Here is a 15,000-nt window from a genome sequence, read left to right on the forward strand (position 1 = left end):
GTGTATTCTTGGACAATTTCAATTGACTCACTGCCTATGTTGAATTTGATGTCAGTAGATTTTTTTGGGCTTTTCTGGAATATCATAATTTTTGTTTTCTTTGGATTAATGTTTAGCTTTCATTTGTCACAATACAAGGAAAGCGCATTTAAACAGTTCTGTAATCTAGTTTTCGATCTTAATAGAATAACTAAATCATCTGCGTACAATAGTGAATTTATTTTTTTTCCCATTTGGAAGAACAAATGGGTCAGATAAGGTGTTTTCGAATAAATGTGGTAGATTGTTTAAATAGAGGTTAAATAAAAGAGGGCTTAAAATACAGCCTTGATGTACACCTCTGGAATATGAAAAAGGCTGTGTTTTTTTTCACCGATTTTGATGGAATATGTCGAGCTGCAATAAAGGCTTTTCATGAGGTTGTACAAGTTTCCTCCTATATTCGTTTTTAGCAGCTTATAAAACAATCCTTCGTGCCAAACAGAGTCAAACGCTTTGCTAGTAGTTACTGGTAGTTAATAGTATTTGTCGGTAGTTACTAGTAGTTGGTGGTAGTTACTGCTATTTACTAGTAGTTACTGGTAGTTACTAGTAGTTGCTGGTAGTTTCTAATAGTTGCCGGTAATTACTGATTCGAGTCGACTGTTTTCATTTGCTTAGACTATTTCTATTGACGCTGTTGAAGTGGAAGTCTAGAAATATAACAGAGCACTTAATGTCAGGTCCGGCGCGGAAAAACAGTTATATTTTTCCTCAAGTAATCATGTTTCCCTTGTTGATTTCGTCTCGGGAAACATCAGGACTTATAAAGTATGCTTGAGAATGAGAGCAGCAAGGCGATAAATTTTACTGATTCCAGAAGCCCATGAGCCGATGATGGATGTTAAGATGGATTCAAGGGCTTGCTATAAAATAATTTGAGAAGTGCAAGAGGCGATTTACGTATTAATATGTTACCATTATTTTAAGTTTCTTGATTAAGTACATCCTCTTGTCATGGTACATATCTAGGCGAGGTCAACAAGGGAAACATCATTACTTGACGAAAAATATAACAGTTTTTTCCAAGGGGGACCTGACATTAAGAGTTCTGTTATATTTCTAGACTTTCACTTCAACAGCGTCAATAGAAATAGTCGAGGAAAATGAAAACAGTCGACTCCAATCAGTAATTACGGGCAACTCTGATCAGTAACTACCAGCAACTACTAGTAACTACCAGCAACTACTGATAACTAGCAGTAACTACTAGTAATTACCAATAACTACCACCAACTATTAGTAACTACCGACAACTACTAGTAACTACCAGTAACTACTAGTAACTACCAGCAACTACTAGTAACTACCACTAACTACTAGTAAATACCAATAACTACCACAAACTACTAGTAACTACCGACAACTTCTAGTAACTACCAGTAACTACTAGTAACTACCGATAACTACAAGCAACTACCGACAACTACTAATAACTACCAGTGACTACCAGTAACTACTAGTGACTACCAAAACTACCATTAACCACTAGTAACTACCAGTAACTACCAGCAAATACTAGTAACTACTAGCAATTACCGACAACTACTAGTAACTACCACCAACTACTAGTAACTACCGACAACTACTAGCAACTACCAGCAACTACTAGTAACTACCAGCAACTACTAGTAACTAACAGTGACTACTGATAACTACAAGGAACTACTAGGAACTACCAGCAACTACTAGTAACTACCAGTAACTACTGGTAAATACCAAGAACTACCATTAACGACTACGTAGTGACTATCGACAACTACTAGTACCTACCAGTAAATACTAGTAACTGCTAGTAATTTCCGACAACTACTAGTAACTACCAGTAACTACTAATAACTACCACTAACTACCAGTAACTACTAGTAATTACCAATAAATACCACCAACTACCAGTAACTACTAGTAACTACCGATAACTACTAGTAACTACCGGGAACTACTAATAACTACCAGTAACAACTAGTAACTACCAGCAACTACTAGCAACTACTAGTAAATACCAATAACTACCGATAACTACTAGTAACTACTAGAAACTACCAGCAACTACTAGTAACTACCAGTAACTACTAGTAAATACCAATAACTACCATCAACTACTTGTAACTACTAGTAAATACCAGTAACTACTAATAACTACCATTAAATACTAGTAACTACCAGTAACTACTAATAACTACCACTAACTACTAGTAAATACCAAGAACTACTATTAACTACTATTAACTACTAGTAACTACCGACAACTACTGGTAACTACCAGTAACTACTAGTAATTACCGATAACTACTAGTAACTACCAGTAACTACTAATAACTACCACTAACTACTAGTAACTACTAGTAACTACCAATAGCTATTGGGGAGAAGACACAATAGTACATACTACACAGAGTGTATATTACCGGTGCACTTGTGGCTTTCCACCATGAAGTATATACCAAAACGATGACCGATAATATCGCAGGCGCGTGTGTGTGTTTGTGGCATGCGCATAGCGTTTAACTTACGTCACAACGTGCAATTCTATCGCAGGGGTTTCAATAAAAATTGAAGTAGCCAGCAGATTTGAACAGAGTAACCGACTGTATCAACAGTCCACGCTTTCAAGGGGTGTCTGGGGGCATGCTGCCTCAGAAAATTTTAAAATTGCAAAGCCCTATTAAGCGATTTCCAGCGTTTAGGGCACTAAACTGGGTACAAAAGAGGAAGATTTGGGATTTTGTCAACTTTTGATTTATTAGCCACACAATTAACTCCTGCAAGCAATGAACAAATGATAACTATTCTAAGTTACATACATTTCCGCGTGAACAAAGCATATTTTTGTCCGTGACATTATTCAAACTAGTTACTTCTTCTTCGCAGGAAAAAGTAGCCGACTCCTCTGAGCAATGTAACCGACAAGTTTCGTCGGTCGTCGGTGTTATTGAAACCCCTGTATCGTTTACGAACGTTGTGGTGGGAAAAGTCGAAAAACAATCAAAATGGTAGTGTGGACGCGAATCGATCGATGCGTTTTCCATGAAAACGAAAACGCATTAGTGCAGACAGGGCCTCAGAATAAACTCAACTGCTGATTCGCCGATATATATATGTGTCAACTGAACTCTTTTCCTCCTTTTGGGTAACTCGCTAACTTCTTTCTTTAGTTCTTGACTTGTTAGACCCGTTTTACTATCGTCATGTCAGTACTTACAATAATAAAGAGAGGAAAAGAAACGTAAAAGTCTATTGCAGTTGTAGTCTCCTAAGACCTAGTGGGAACAAATTTCTTGAATTTCAATTGACGAGAAGATATCGTCTAATATTTTGAATGGACTCCATCCTCAATGGCGCCCTCCAATTAGCTTCATCATTTGCCTGAACATTAGGGACCGCACGTTTATTATATTCGGGGGGGGGGGGGGGGGGGGGAGGTTCAGAAAGGTGTAGTGTATCAAAACTTTCCCCACCCCCCAATAATTACATACGAAAAAATTCAAATCATAATATTGTTTGACAACTTTAGTTACTCGGCATAGAAGGCAAGCCCTGTGTCGTAATATTTCGACCCCCCTCACAGTTTGTGCATTTTCAAAATCAAGCCTCTTAGAAAATTGCGTACCGTCCCTTACACTGTGTACTGTATGAAGATTACCATCATGGAAACTTGAGATCGCAAACATGGACGATAGAGACGGAAACGCCTCACGCCTCCTTGATACCATGCCATAGGCGCATCGCGACGAATGATAATAATTTTCCGAGGAATTTACCCGGATAAAATCGTTGGGTTACAGTCACTTCGCTCTATTGTCTGATTGTTGCATTTTATAGTCAGATCGTTCCACAGTTTCAGTTTAAAACTCGATGTGATACGCGCTTTTTTGGCTTCTTGGCTTAAAGAACGAGGTATATGTTGTGGTTCAATTTTATCCTTGGTTTAATTTTAATTTCCCTTTGTTTCAAACTCATTATCATATATTACCATGCCCAAAAACAAAGGAAAATAAAAATTAAACCAAGGATAAAATTGAACCACAACATATACACACGAGTAACGCCCTTGATTCTGTTTGTGGCTCAAAGACTCGTGAAAAGTTCTGACTACATTGTGGAACGATCTGACTAATAAGCTTAAACCTCTTTCTTGGCATTTGCTTCCCTCTTAACAAGGGAGATACACCGAAAAATCTCTGTCAACAATTCTACAAGAAAGACTGCATCGATTACTTGAATGCTGTAGGTAAGAAAATAACACTTCCATACGTTTCCTTTTTGCGCTTTGCTTTCAAAAACATGTTTGTGTTTTGGTTTTGTATATGTTTGTTTGTTAGTTGGGTTTCTTTTCTTGATTGCTCTCACTTTCTCCTTTAACCCAGGCTGGGTTCGAAGCCAAACCTCTGGGAATTACAGGGTTCGCACGCACCTTGAATGTCCTTAAATGTCCTTAATTTTTAAATAAAAAAGTCCTTGAATTTCAATGCTAACTTAATAGTTTAAGTGGAACTCCAAAAAAAAAGGAGTAAACACCGAAAGACCTTCGGGATAAAATTACTCATGTTGTGGAAAAACAAGAGAGACATAGACTCAAGGTTCTTTTTTGCACTGAATGGAATCCTTGAAAATGGGGAATGTGTCTTTGAAAGTCCTTGAAAGGTTCTTGAATTGTTTGTTCAAAAAAGGTTACGAACCCTGGAATTTCTTTACTGATGGGTTGGCAATCCTTGTAGAACAGGTTGTGGCAGTTGCGGTAGTGTGTTCGGAAGCTCCGACCGCGTGGCCTTTCTTGTGCACGTCTTCTTTTGAACTCATTTATGCGCCAGTATATTCATTAATTTCAATTTTATTTTACCTTACAGAGTACGATCTGCTTCACCCTGAGGATGAAGAAAGTTAGTGAATTTCGTTTTCGTTGACTTTTCCTGTTTACAGCAATTACAGGAGTGCGCTTTTTACTTAAGGGTTGCTTAACGTATTTTGGTGTGCTGATGTCGAGTACAGGGATTCATTTTAACCAAAACCCAGTTAATGAAAAACCTCTCCACTATAACGTTGTCGTGTTTCTATCTGGTTGTCTCGTTTTGCTAAACTTGGACGACAGAAATATGCTTTTAATTTCATTAGTTTTAATGCAATCCATTCTAACTGCGTACAATATAATAACATAGACTCAAGATAGCAGCGGGGAAGGACTAGAAGCGAACAGAAGAACCATAAGGGCTAATCCATCCTTTTGCTTGTTTGTGAAAAATTTATCGTTCTTTTCTCTAGACCTCGCCTTTCCGGCGCATGTCGCTGCTTACAATGGTGATTTAGCCCAGCTTAAAATGTTGATAGAGACTGGTGTTGTGTCCGTTAATGAGAGGGACGACAAAGGATCAACCCCAGCACACAAAGGTACGGCCTGGTTCCTGTTCATTTTTGCCTTATTGGCTAATGAAGGCTAGAGCAGGAGACTGAGTCGGTGTTGTTTCAAATTTCATAAGTGTCATGGGTGGGGAGGGTGAGTACTTGCTCCTTGGGCTTCGCTGTCTAGAGACCGAGTACAGGCACCTTGTATGAAATCCACACAGATGTATTCTTTAAATAATTGTTATCACTAAGTAATAACCTGTGAGCAGTGTAAAAAATGAAGTGTGAAGTTGAACTTTGATTTGCTCTTTCTATTTGAACTAAGCTGACTGTTGATGCGTCCCTGAATCGTTTTGTCAACAGCGGCTGGTAATGGTCACGTTCAAGTACTTCAGTGGCTTGTTGAGAATGGAGCAAACTGTGAGTGGTGACTTTATTTTATCCTTGTACAATTAATTATTCAAACTGAAAAAGCATTCTGTGGCAGATTGAGGGATCCGGACTCCATCAATCCTGACGCTTGTTTGAGACTGCATAGACAGGATCGTATATCACTTTTTAACTGGCTGATTTGTTTAATGAAACGCGCGTTTGATTTTGCCACTAAACTAAATTCCAGGGATATTAAAAAATGTTATTGTTTTTGGGTGCCCTCCTATGATCTGTTCGCCTCCACTCGCAAAACAGTATTTCCCGCGCCTACGGCGACCGTCGTTTACCGATTGAGAAACAAGTGGTCGTCTCTGTGAGAAGGAATTTGCCACAAAATAGTTCACAGTCCTTTCTGAACCAAAGTTTGGACCCCCCCCCCCCCCCCCTTCCCCCCAATAATAAAAATTCCTGGATCTGCCCCTGGGTATTCGATGTAAAATTCACCAAAGGCCTAAAAAAAAGTTGTTACCTTTACTTGTTATTGTCGTCGTTCGTCTATATTTGATCATTCTTTTCTTCGTATCGTTCCAGTCAGTTAGAAAAAAGAAAAAAATAAATACAAGAGGGTCTCCTTGGAGTGGTAGCTTTGACAGTTAATGGTTAATTTTTTTCCAGCCAGTTTGACGGTTGACGGTTAAAGTTTAGACCTTTTGACAGTTGACGATTATTAAGTAGAAATTTAGTCCAAGAATTAAAGTAAATATTAAGTTATGTATAAATCAATATAACCCTTTTGGTCTTGGAGGTTTTCTTGGCATTTTCAGATCCAAGCTATTTGTAAAGTCTTTTAATGTCTAGAGAGTAACCGACATTTGCAAATTCCAATTCGACCAGGAATCAGGTAGACGAAGAACCACTTTGTGGGTGTGCTACCTCCAAATCATTATTTAAATAGCGTGAAGTGTTTGCTTTTTTTCGGGATTTTGATCAGCCCGTTTATCTTCCGGTTTTTGACCCTTATACTGTGGTCGTTCAATAAAGTTTTCTGTTTCTATTACGCAAGATTCACTTCCTTAGCTTTTTACTTTCAATGATTGTTTCTTGGTATCTTTAAATCGATTAAAAAAATGTGTCCGGCTTAATACGGACACCAGGATAATAAGGACACTATGGCATGTCCCCCTGGTATCCGTATTAACCTGGTTCCACCTTAAAAATGCTTCATCTTTTGTCAGCCTATTGATGTTTTGAATATCTTTTTTCAACGTAAAGTGAGAATTGTTAATTCTGCCGGAGAAACACCCAAAGATGTGGCCAGAAGATTTGGACGGCTGGGTTGTATCGCTATTCTGGGAGGCGACTCAGGTACGGTCGTGTGATCGTGTTCTGCTATGCTCGGTCCAAGCCTAGAACTCAAGTTTCTGTGTGAGATGTTACCTGATTTATTTTCCTGTAGGTTTGTTTATTAGTTCATATATTTTTTACTTATTTTATTTTCCTAGATGATGAAGAAAACCTGGTAGACGAAGGAGCTGAGGACTTCAAACCATCTGAACCACAGTCTAAAGCTGAAGCCAGAGGTGTCTATAATCATTTCGTTTAAGAGATTATTGAACAGAGAAGTATTAGGCGACGTTGACACTATACCACTGAATCGTAGTCAACAGTTACTGGCACCGTGCAAACGACTTATTGACGAACTCAAGCAAAACTGACTACGAGAGACTGACTGGACATCCGACAATTTGACTAACAATAAACCACTGTTAAACTCTGACAACAGACGGATCGAAACGCACCAATGACATTTCGAGTCTTCATAGCCAATTACATCACGGCTTAACTGACAGACGACCAATAACATCGCGACTTAATTTAACAATCAGTGCTGAGTTGCTCAAAGCATGGTTAGCTTTAACCATTGGTTAAGCAGTATCAAAACCAATACGTTGTCAAGGTATTAAACGCTGGTTAACGCTAACCATGCTTCGAGCAACTGGGCCCAGGTCAATAACTAAAGTTGTATCATCAACTGACGTAATACAACTCGCTTTGACTCTGAAGATGACTAACGCAGAGGTTGTCGAAACGTCAGTCACTGTCAACCTACTTACGAAATGACTCCTGGGTATAAATCTTTCACTCTTAACATCTTATCCGCGTTTCTCCCGGTTCACTTAGAGGATTCGCTTGAAGTGCACGTCCGCGCACGTGCGTGTTAAATGTAAACGTAACTAACGAAGATGGAGCGCCTAAAAAACCCGCTTTACAGGCCTTTTCCGCAATAGGACAATAGTAAAAGAAAATCGAGGCTTGATTTAGCAATTTCTGATACAAATTACTGTATTTTGTCACCCAAGGCTTGAGTTGGCGCCTTTGTTCATTGGAATACGGGAACTGTCTGATAATAAACAAATGTCCTATAAATAAGAAATATGGCAGCTTTCACTGGTGGATGTAACTTTAAACAGCAAGAACGCTCTTTTATCGTTTGTAATTGCCACCAGGATTCAATTTAAAGATGCCCGATACAGAAAGGCTTAACCATTTTATAGCCATGCGATGCTTTGGAAACGTGACTCACAGGGTGTCTCATTGGGCGATCGCAAATATCTTTTGTCTTTTGCTTGTGATCGTGCAGGTTGTTCTACACCTAGTCCTTTTCTATCGCTAACAATACAAAAGCCTCACGCATCCTCCAGCTATCGTTGTGTTAGAGCTTAAGTATGAAGATGAACGGTGTTCCAAAGTAGTCTGATTGGACATGTTATAGTTTGGCTTCGTTTTCTTTTTTCGCATTTCTTTCATAAGTTCTCTATTTTCCCATTCGAAAGCGTCTATCCAGACTTCAACGGTTTTTCCTTTCGTTTTCTTCTTTGTCTGTGGAAATCATCGTCCTTGACTACTTTTTGATAAGACTATCTTCCCGCGAAATCTATTTCCATTTTCTGCCTCTCTCAGCGGGAATTGATTGAAATTTCGCTGTTATTGAAACATCATATAAAGTTACTGAACAACTTCCACTAGCGCTGCTTTATCACTCTCCTCCTTAGTCTCTGTATCTTCTTCGTTATCTCCTCGGTTTGTCTGCGAGGCGGTCCTACTGCGTGGCGGTCCTACTGTGTGGGTAGTCTTGATGCGACTCATTCTTTCCATCCTATATCTTCGAAAATATCTTCGTTCTCTTTTAGCTTTTCCCTTACTTCTCCGACACGCACACGATCCTGGAAATTATCATCCTCTTTCTTTGCCTCTGATCTACTCCTTGGATATTGTTCAGGAGGTGAAGGAGAAACAACTTGAAGATGCTCAAGGTATGAGGTTTCCTCGAGGGTCATGCGTAAGGATTCAAGTTTCTTTTGTGTTCCACTTTCTACTCTCGAATGACTTGCTATGTCCTTCTCCTATTATCTTATTAAGATTATTTCTATTACACATCAAGGCTTATACTATAGAATTCAAGTTTCACTGATTTTAATGTCCCAGTCTATACTCTCGGATGACTTACTATTCCTCCTTCTCCTATATCTTATTAAGATTTGTTAAGCTCTGTTTCCGGGTTTTTTTCTTTGCTATGCGATAGATTATTATTATTATTATTATTATTATTATTATTATTATTATTATTATTATAATTAAGAATTAAGAATGTTGATATCGACGTCGAAGTTGTTGAAGGAGCCATTAAATCGGACTATTGATGTGTTTTCTTACTTCATATATATCTTTTTATTTCATTATTATTATTACTATTTTTTTGTTTTTAGCAGTTGAAAGAAACTTTTGAATTTTAGAGGTTGACAGTTTTTTTTTTATTGAAATGAAATGTTTTTAATTCGAATAAATTTTTCTTAGTTAAATTAATTTTTTTTAAGCTAAATTAAGTGCTTTTTAAATCGGCAGGAATTGTAAGTAGTGTTTTTGAATCAATAGTTTTTTCTTTTTTTTTAAGCGAATTAATTGTAAATAGGATTTTTAATAAAATTTTTGCCACTTCGATTTAAAAAAAAAAAAAAAATATATATATATATATATATATATTATTATTATTATTATTATTATTATTATTATTATTGTTGTTGTTGTTATTGTTGAAATCACCCTACACTTTTCTGCACTGTTCCCTGTAAATGTGTACTACCTACTAGTGACTTCTATCTTAACCGGGAATCCTAAGTTGTGATTGTCTACCGAGCGGGTAAGATGGACCTTGGCCGATATCCAGCTATCCTGACCTCACCTGCCTCGTCCCCAGTCGCTCGCGATGGCGTTTTGGGGAATATTTGAGTTGAATATTAATGTATTAATGAAAGCGGGTGCGAGAGGAGTGATGGGAAGCGCTCTGCGCTCGTTCCCGTCTTCATCCTCCTCTCTCGCTTTTCGCTTGTCTCCAGGTCTCGCGCTTCTCCCTTGTTCCGTGCTCCCCACTGAGCCTGTGGAGAAGGCAATTACCTCACCCTTGGGTATCACCAACATTGTTGTTAAGTGCTATCCCATGGTCACTGGCAATTGCTGTTGGTCTTTTATATATTTCTTGGCTCCCGTTTGTTGTTAGTAATTGTGGTTATCCATTCTACTACCTTGAGGTCGCGCAAAGCGCAAGATTGACGAGCTTCTTCATTTACTGGATGTTGCTAAAATGAACTACAGACAGCTGGGGGGAGTGTTAGACGAGGATCAGAAAAGACAGGAAGAAGAAAGAGAAAGCGCAAGGTAAACAATGGCTAGGGCAAACGTCAAACTTTTTAGGAGATGAACAAAACTCTAATTTGGGTCGACCTATATTAAGTTAAGATTGTCTGTTGGGTCACACGTCGAACTTAGGACACGTCGAAACAATCAACTGAATCAGATCAGTTATAAATTTTCTCCCGAAGAAAGCTAGAGTGACATATATATTATCGAACAAATTAATGTACTAGTTTAGTTCGTCGCATGTGAAGATCGACGTTTGTATCGGGGACGATCTTCAGACGTTCTATCCGCCTGAAGCAGACGGATAAAACGTGTTGGACGATCCAAACTCATCGAGACGAACTTAACTGAGCCAGACGTCGAACTTGTCGCGAACTTAACTCACTAAGTTTGGTTCGTCTCGTGAAAAGTTCGACGTTTGGCCAAGGCCCAAGTGATCTATTTCTTTAACCGTTCACGGTAATGACTTAAGACAGTTACGAAACGTTATGAACTGTCATTAATTTTGTAGATGATTGTGTTTTTCGTTTCCATTTTCCAAAATTTTTTTTAAGTCCTAGATCCAATTTTTATGCAAATTGCATTTCCATTTTACCCATCAGGTTCCTAATGTAATTAAAAAATAAATCGATAAATAAATAAATAAAATCGGGGGATAGGGTGGGAGGGAGAACAGTAACCACGCAGTTTCGGATATAAAATCACTACTAATTATGAAATTTATCAATTATCGATAAATAAATATTGTATTACCGCCTGGAGATACGATTGTTAAAAAATATTTACGAGTTCCCGCAACACAAGATATAAATACCAACGAAATACCAAACCATTTCAATGTAATTTTTTTTTCTGCGTAAGGCGCGATTTATTATGTAGCCATAGCAGTTTTTCCCGTGTGAAGTGATCATTTTTTCACGCGAAAGCTCACCTGGTATTTCATTGGTGTTTACATGATAAACAGTTTTTCATTATGAAAATGTTATCTCCGTTTCTTTATCTCCGCGAGACCTTTTTCTCTTGATAAGAGTGATTTATTTTGTAAAACAATCCTGCTTTGTTTACTGAATTTTAGGGTTATCCGTGAGTTAGAAGCACAACTTGAATATGAACGAGAAAAACGAGAGAAGTTGGAGGCCCAGATGGACAAACTCCGAGCTCAGATTCACACACTAACACTACAGCTGGAAGATGAGCGCAGTGGACGATTGACGGCGGTACGTTTTTCACTAAAGAACTACTCATGGAATAACTCAATAATAATAATAATAATAATAATAATAATAACAGAGAGAGATTTGGAGTCGCGGTTACAGCAAAAGGCAAACGGCAGATTCAAGTTGAGAATTTGTCAAAACAGAAAATAAGCCGATAAGAACTGTCCAAAACAATTTTGTTAGGTGAAAATAATGTGAAAGTAATCTTTTTTGTGTGTGTGTGTGTGTAGAAGTAAAGAACAGTTAAAGACAAGCAAAGAGAAAAATTGTTCACGTGGTACAAATTCACGTTTGCCGTTTGCGGTAAACGTGATTCTAAATCTCTCTATTAATAATCTTTAATTCTGTCGCCAGTCCCCATACAGTTGTTCAAGGCGAGGCAGAGAGAAGTCGCTAATCTGCCCATATCCTCACCTCGTATAGTCTGTCTGCTTCCTCCGTCTCCTTGTTTCTGGTTATTAATCATTTTGAGGTTGCTACACTTGAAACTGCGTCGCTGTTGTGTCAAATTTGGCAGGGGAACTGTTTTGGGAAACCAACTTTGGCCCAATTTCCCGCGCCACCTCGTAATGGCTAATTAAAAAGCGGTAATGTCCCAAAACAGTCCAGGGTGGCCAATAGCTCGGTGCATAATTTACCACATGCTTTGATACTGTTTTGCAGAAAGAGCGTTTTTCAGAATTTGCCTGGGAAATACACTATAGTGTCAAAACGTTTAAATATAAGCATAAGTATCAAAATAAAACTTGACTTGCCTCAACTTCGGTTCGCTGTTGCCTTTTCTGTGACACCCGGGCTCAATTCGTGGCCATTTTGTGCGGCTCTCTCTTCGTTGTTCGAACTTACTGTGCCCAACTTCGACTAATTAATATACCTCGCATCCCAAAACAACGCCCAGATTCGCCATAAAAATACCATAAACACCAATTCTAGAAGACCAGATAAGTTCTCGATCTCTTCCACACGCCACTGTTTTGGTTGGGGAAAGTTCTGAAAACTTCGTTTCTTGGCGGTCTGTCGCCCGGTGCGCTCGGTGTCTTGCACAACTGCACGTTGTGTGGTGAACTTGAGCACATTACATGTTGTCATGTTATTGGCAAATTCTTCAGACCAATCACGCGTAAACAACAGTACTACGACTTTAACGTTCCTCATTATGTTTGTGTAATTTGTTTTTCCACAAAATTTTGCATAAGTTTTGTTTTCGTTTCGTTAAGTGACGATTATTAGTCTCAAGAGTAATCGAAAACAATACTTGTCTATTATTTTTCTCGGGGAAAACAAAGTGCGTCATGCGGAACGTGAAACTCGCAATTCTACAAACGGGAAGATCCATGTTTTGTCACGGATCACTGTGCGCGTGATGGAAAACTCAGTATGATTGGCTCCCTTGAAGAGAATGGGCGCAAAATGGATCTGCTCATGGCGCTTGATGTAAAGTGTACTAGACGAGAACCCAACAACACCCATCTGCTGAGCGTTATAGACCTTGCGAACATACTTAAATTCGGGCATGAATCTTCCTCTTTCACTGGATATTCAATTTTTACACTTGCGTTTCACTTGTGATACAGAAGGGGCTGTTCTTACTAAATACTCTCTTTCGGGAGGTTAGGGATTCAAAACAGTTCGTGTACAACAGTTTTAAGATTTATTCTTGGGTGCCGGCATTGCGGGCTTTCCGCGATTCGAAAAATAATGCGGTACAAAATTTATTCAGGTGCGGGAAATGGGCTCGGAGATAATCTGAGACAGGGAATTCGATTTTGAATTACAGTAAATACCCTAGGTCACATAGCCTTAGACGGAGAAAGAGCGATCTAATAGATCGACATTGCTCTCTCTCATTCTCTCTGTGTCTCACGTTGTCAGCAGATAGTTTTGAGCACTTCTCTAACGTTATTGCAGACTGATTTTCACCGCGGAGCGACTGCTAGTACAAATCAACAGACAGCCCTGCGTCGCAAGAAAAAGAAAAGCAAGCGTCTTGACACGAGCACAAGTGGTATATTTGTCAGAAGAGGTGTGTCTAGTCCAAGAACCATTCACTGTCTCGAAAAAGACTGAAAATTTTTTTAAATACTGCCAAACAAGATGGTGGTTGACGTCCAACAAAAAATATATGTATGTCTCGGTGGATATAGAAAACAATTTTATTGAATGTGCACGTTGAATCAATACCAATGGGATACGGTTTTCAGTGTAAACCTGTAGTTAGCACACCTTTATTATTTTAGTAATCAGCCTCGTCGTTTATTTCCACGTTTATTAGTATAGGTAATAACATGATTTGTAGTGATATTTGGCATAAATACCACAAGTGATATTTCAAAATTGTTATACGTAATTTCACGAGCCGTTAGGCGAGTGAAATTTGAGAGAATTTTGAAATATCACGAGTGGTATTTATCCCAAATATCACGTTCAAATCGTGCTATTATTTGTTTATACTACTACCCACAAACGGTTTGTAATTTTCACATCTAGGTATTTCAAATTAAGCTGAAATACCACTGCTCTAAGCCAATCAAATCGCAGAAATTTCTCATGTAGTAGTATAAATATCGTAATTCCTTATTTTTATTACTTTATGGGATGTACAGTGTATATAGTTACAATAACAGCGTAATATGTTTTTATTAATATTATTATTATTATTATTATTATTATTATTATTATTATTATTATTATTATTATCGTGTTTATCTGTTTATTTTCTTTTATTTCCTTACCATCAAGCTGAACTTTGATCCATTTCCCATTAAAGTTAATTAACGATTAATATATTTCGATGTTCGTACAGTTAGACGGTAGTGGTAAGTTTAATATGGTAGTTTCATCGTCTTAAATTTTGATATACCGTTCGTTAATCTTAACCCATGCATGTCATTTGTGTCATTATGGCATGGAAAAACTGGCAACAATAAACCTGTCTTGTAAGAAATCAGGTTATTAACAGGTTTAAACATGGGTGGTAAAACGCGCAACATTGCTATTCAACTCGTTTTTTAGCAATTTTGCAAAACAAGTTGCACGCTTTTTGTTGCCCGTTTTTCCGTACCTTTAATCAGGTTTTATTTAATGACATTTATTGCTTTTCCTACACTATGTTTCTAGCACTGGAGCCAGGATGGCTCTTAATATGTTAGGTTACTCAGTAAAATATGTCGCCTTACAAGACTTAATTTGATGTGCAGTGTAGATAATTGGTCGACAGGGTTCAACTAATGTATTACAAACTATAATGAATAATAATGAATGAGATATTGATTTAACCTGCTGATTTCTACTATATTCACTACTCACTTCTCACGACAGTGTTGCAATTTTATTATTG

The 15,000-nt window shown here is 38.0% G+C and overlaps 1 protein-coding gene across 1 annotated transcript in view; it reads left to right on the forward strand.

The window, feature by feature from the left end:
- LOC140951091 (ankyrin repeat domain-containing protein 42-like) overlaps nt 1-13,772 on the forward strand; it is a 23,561-nt gene extending 9,789 nt beyond the window's left edge. The window contains exons 9-17 of the mRNA XM_073400310.1: nt 4,201-4,270; nt 4,887-4,919; nt 5,299-5,424; nt 5,743-5,799; nt 7,024-7,116; nt 7,254-7,331; nt 10,338-10,464; nt 11,522-11,663; nt 13,572-13,772. Of these exons, the coding sequence (XP_073256411.1) occupies nt 4,201-4,270; nt 4,887-4,919; nt 5,299-5,424; nt 5,743-5,799; nt 7,024-7,116; nt 7,254-7,331; nt 10,338-10,464; nt 11,522-11,663; nt 13,572-13,730 (885 nt within the window). The 3' untranslated portion in view covers nt 13,731-13,772. The remainder of the gene's footprint in view (nt 1-4,200; nt 4,271-4,886; nt 4,920-5,298; nt 5,425-5,742; nt 5,800-7,023; nt 7,117-7,253; nt 7,332-10,337; nt 10,465-11,521; nt 11,664-13,571) is intronic.
- Nucleotides 13,773-15,000: the final 1,228 nt, after the last annotated feature.

Source organism: Porites lutea, chromosome 10, assembly GCF_958299795.1.
Source record: "Porites lutea chromosome 10, jaPorLute2.1, whole genome shotgun sequence".
NCBI classification, from domain to species: domain Eukaryota; kingdom Metazoa; phylum Cnidaria; class Anthozoa; order Scleractinia; family Poritidae; genus Porites; species Porites lutea.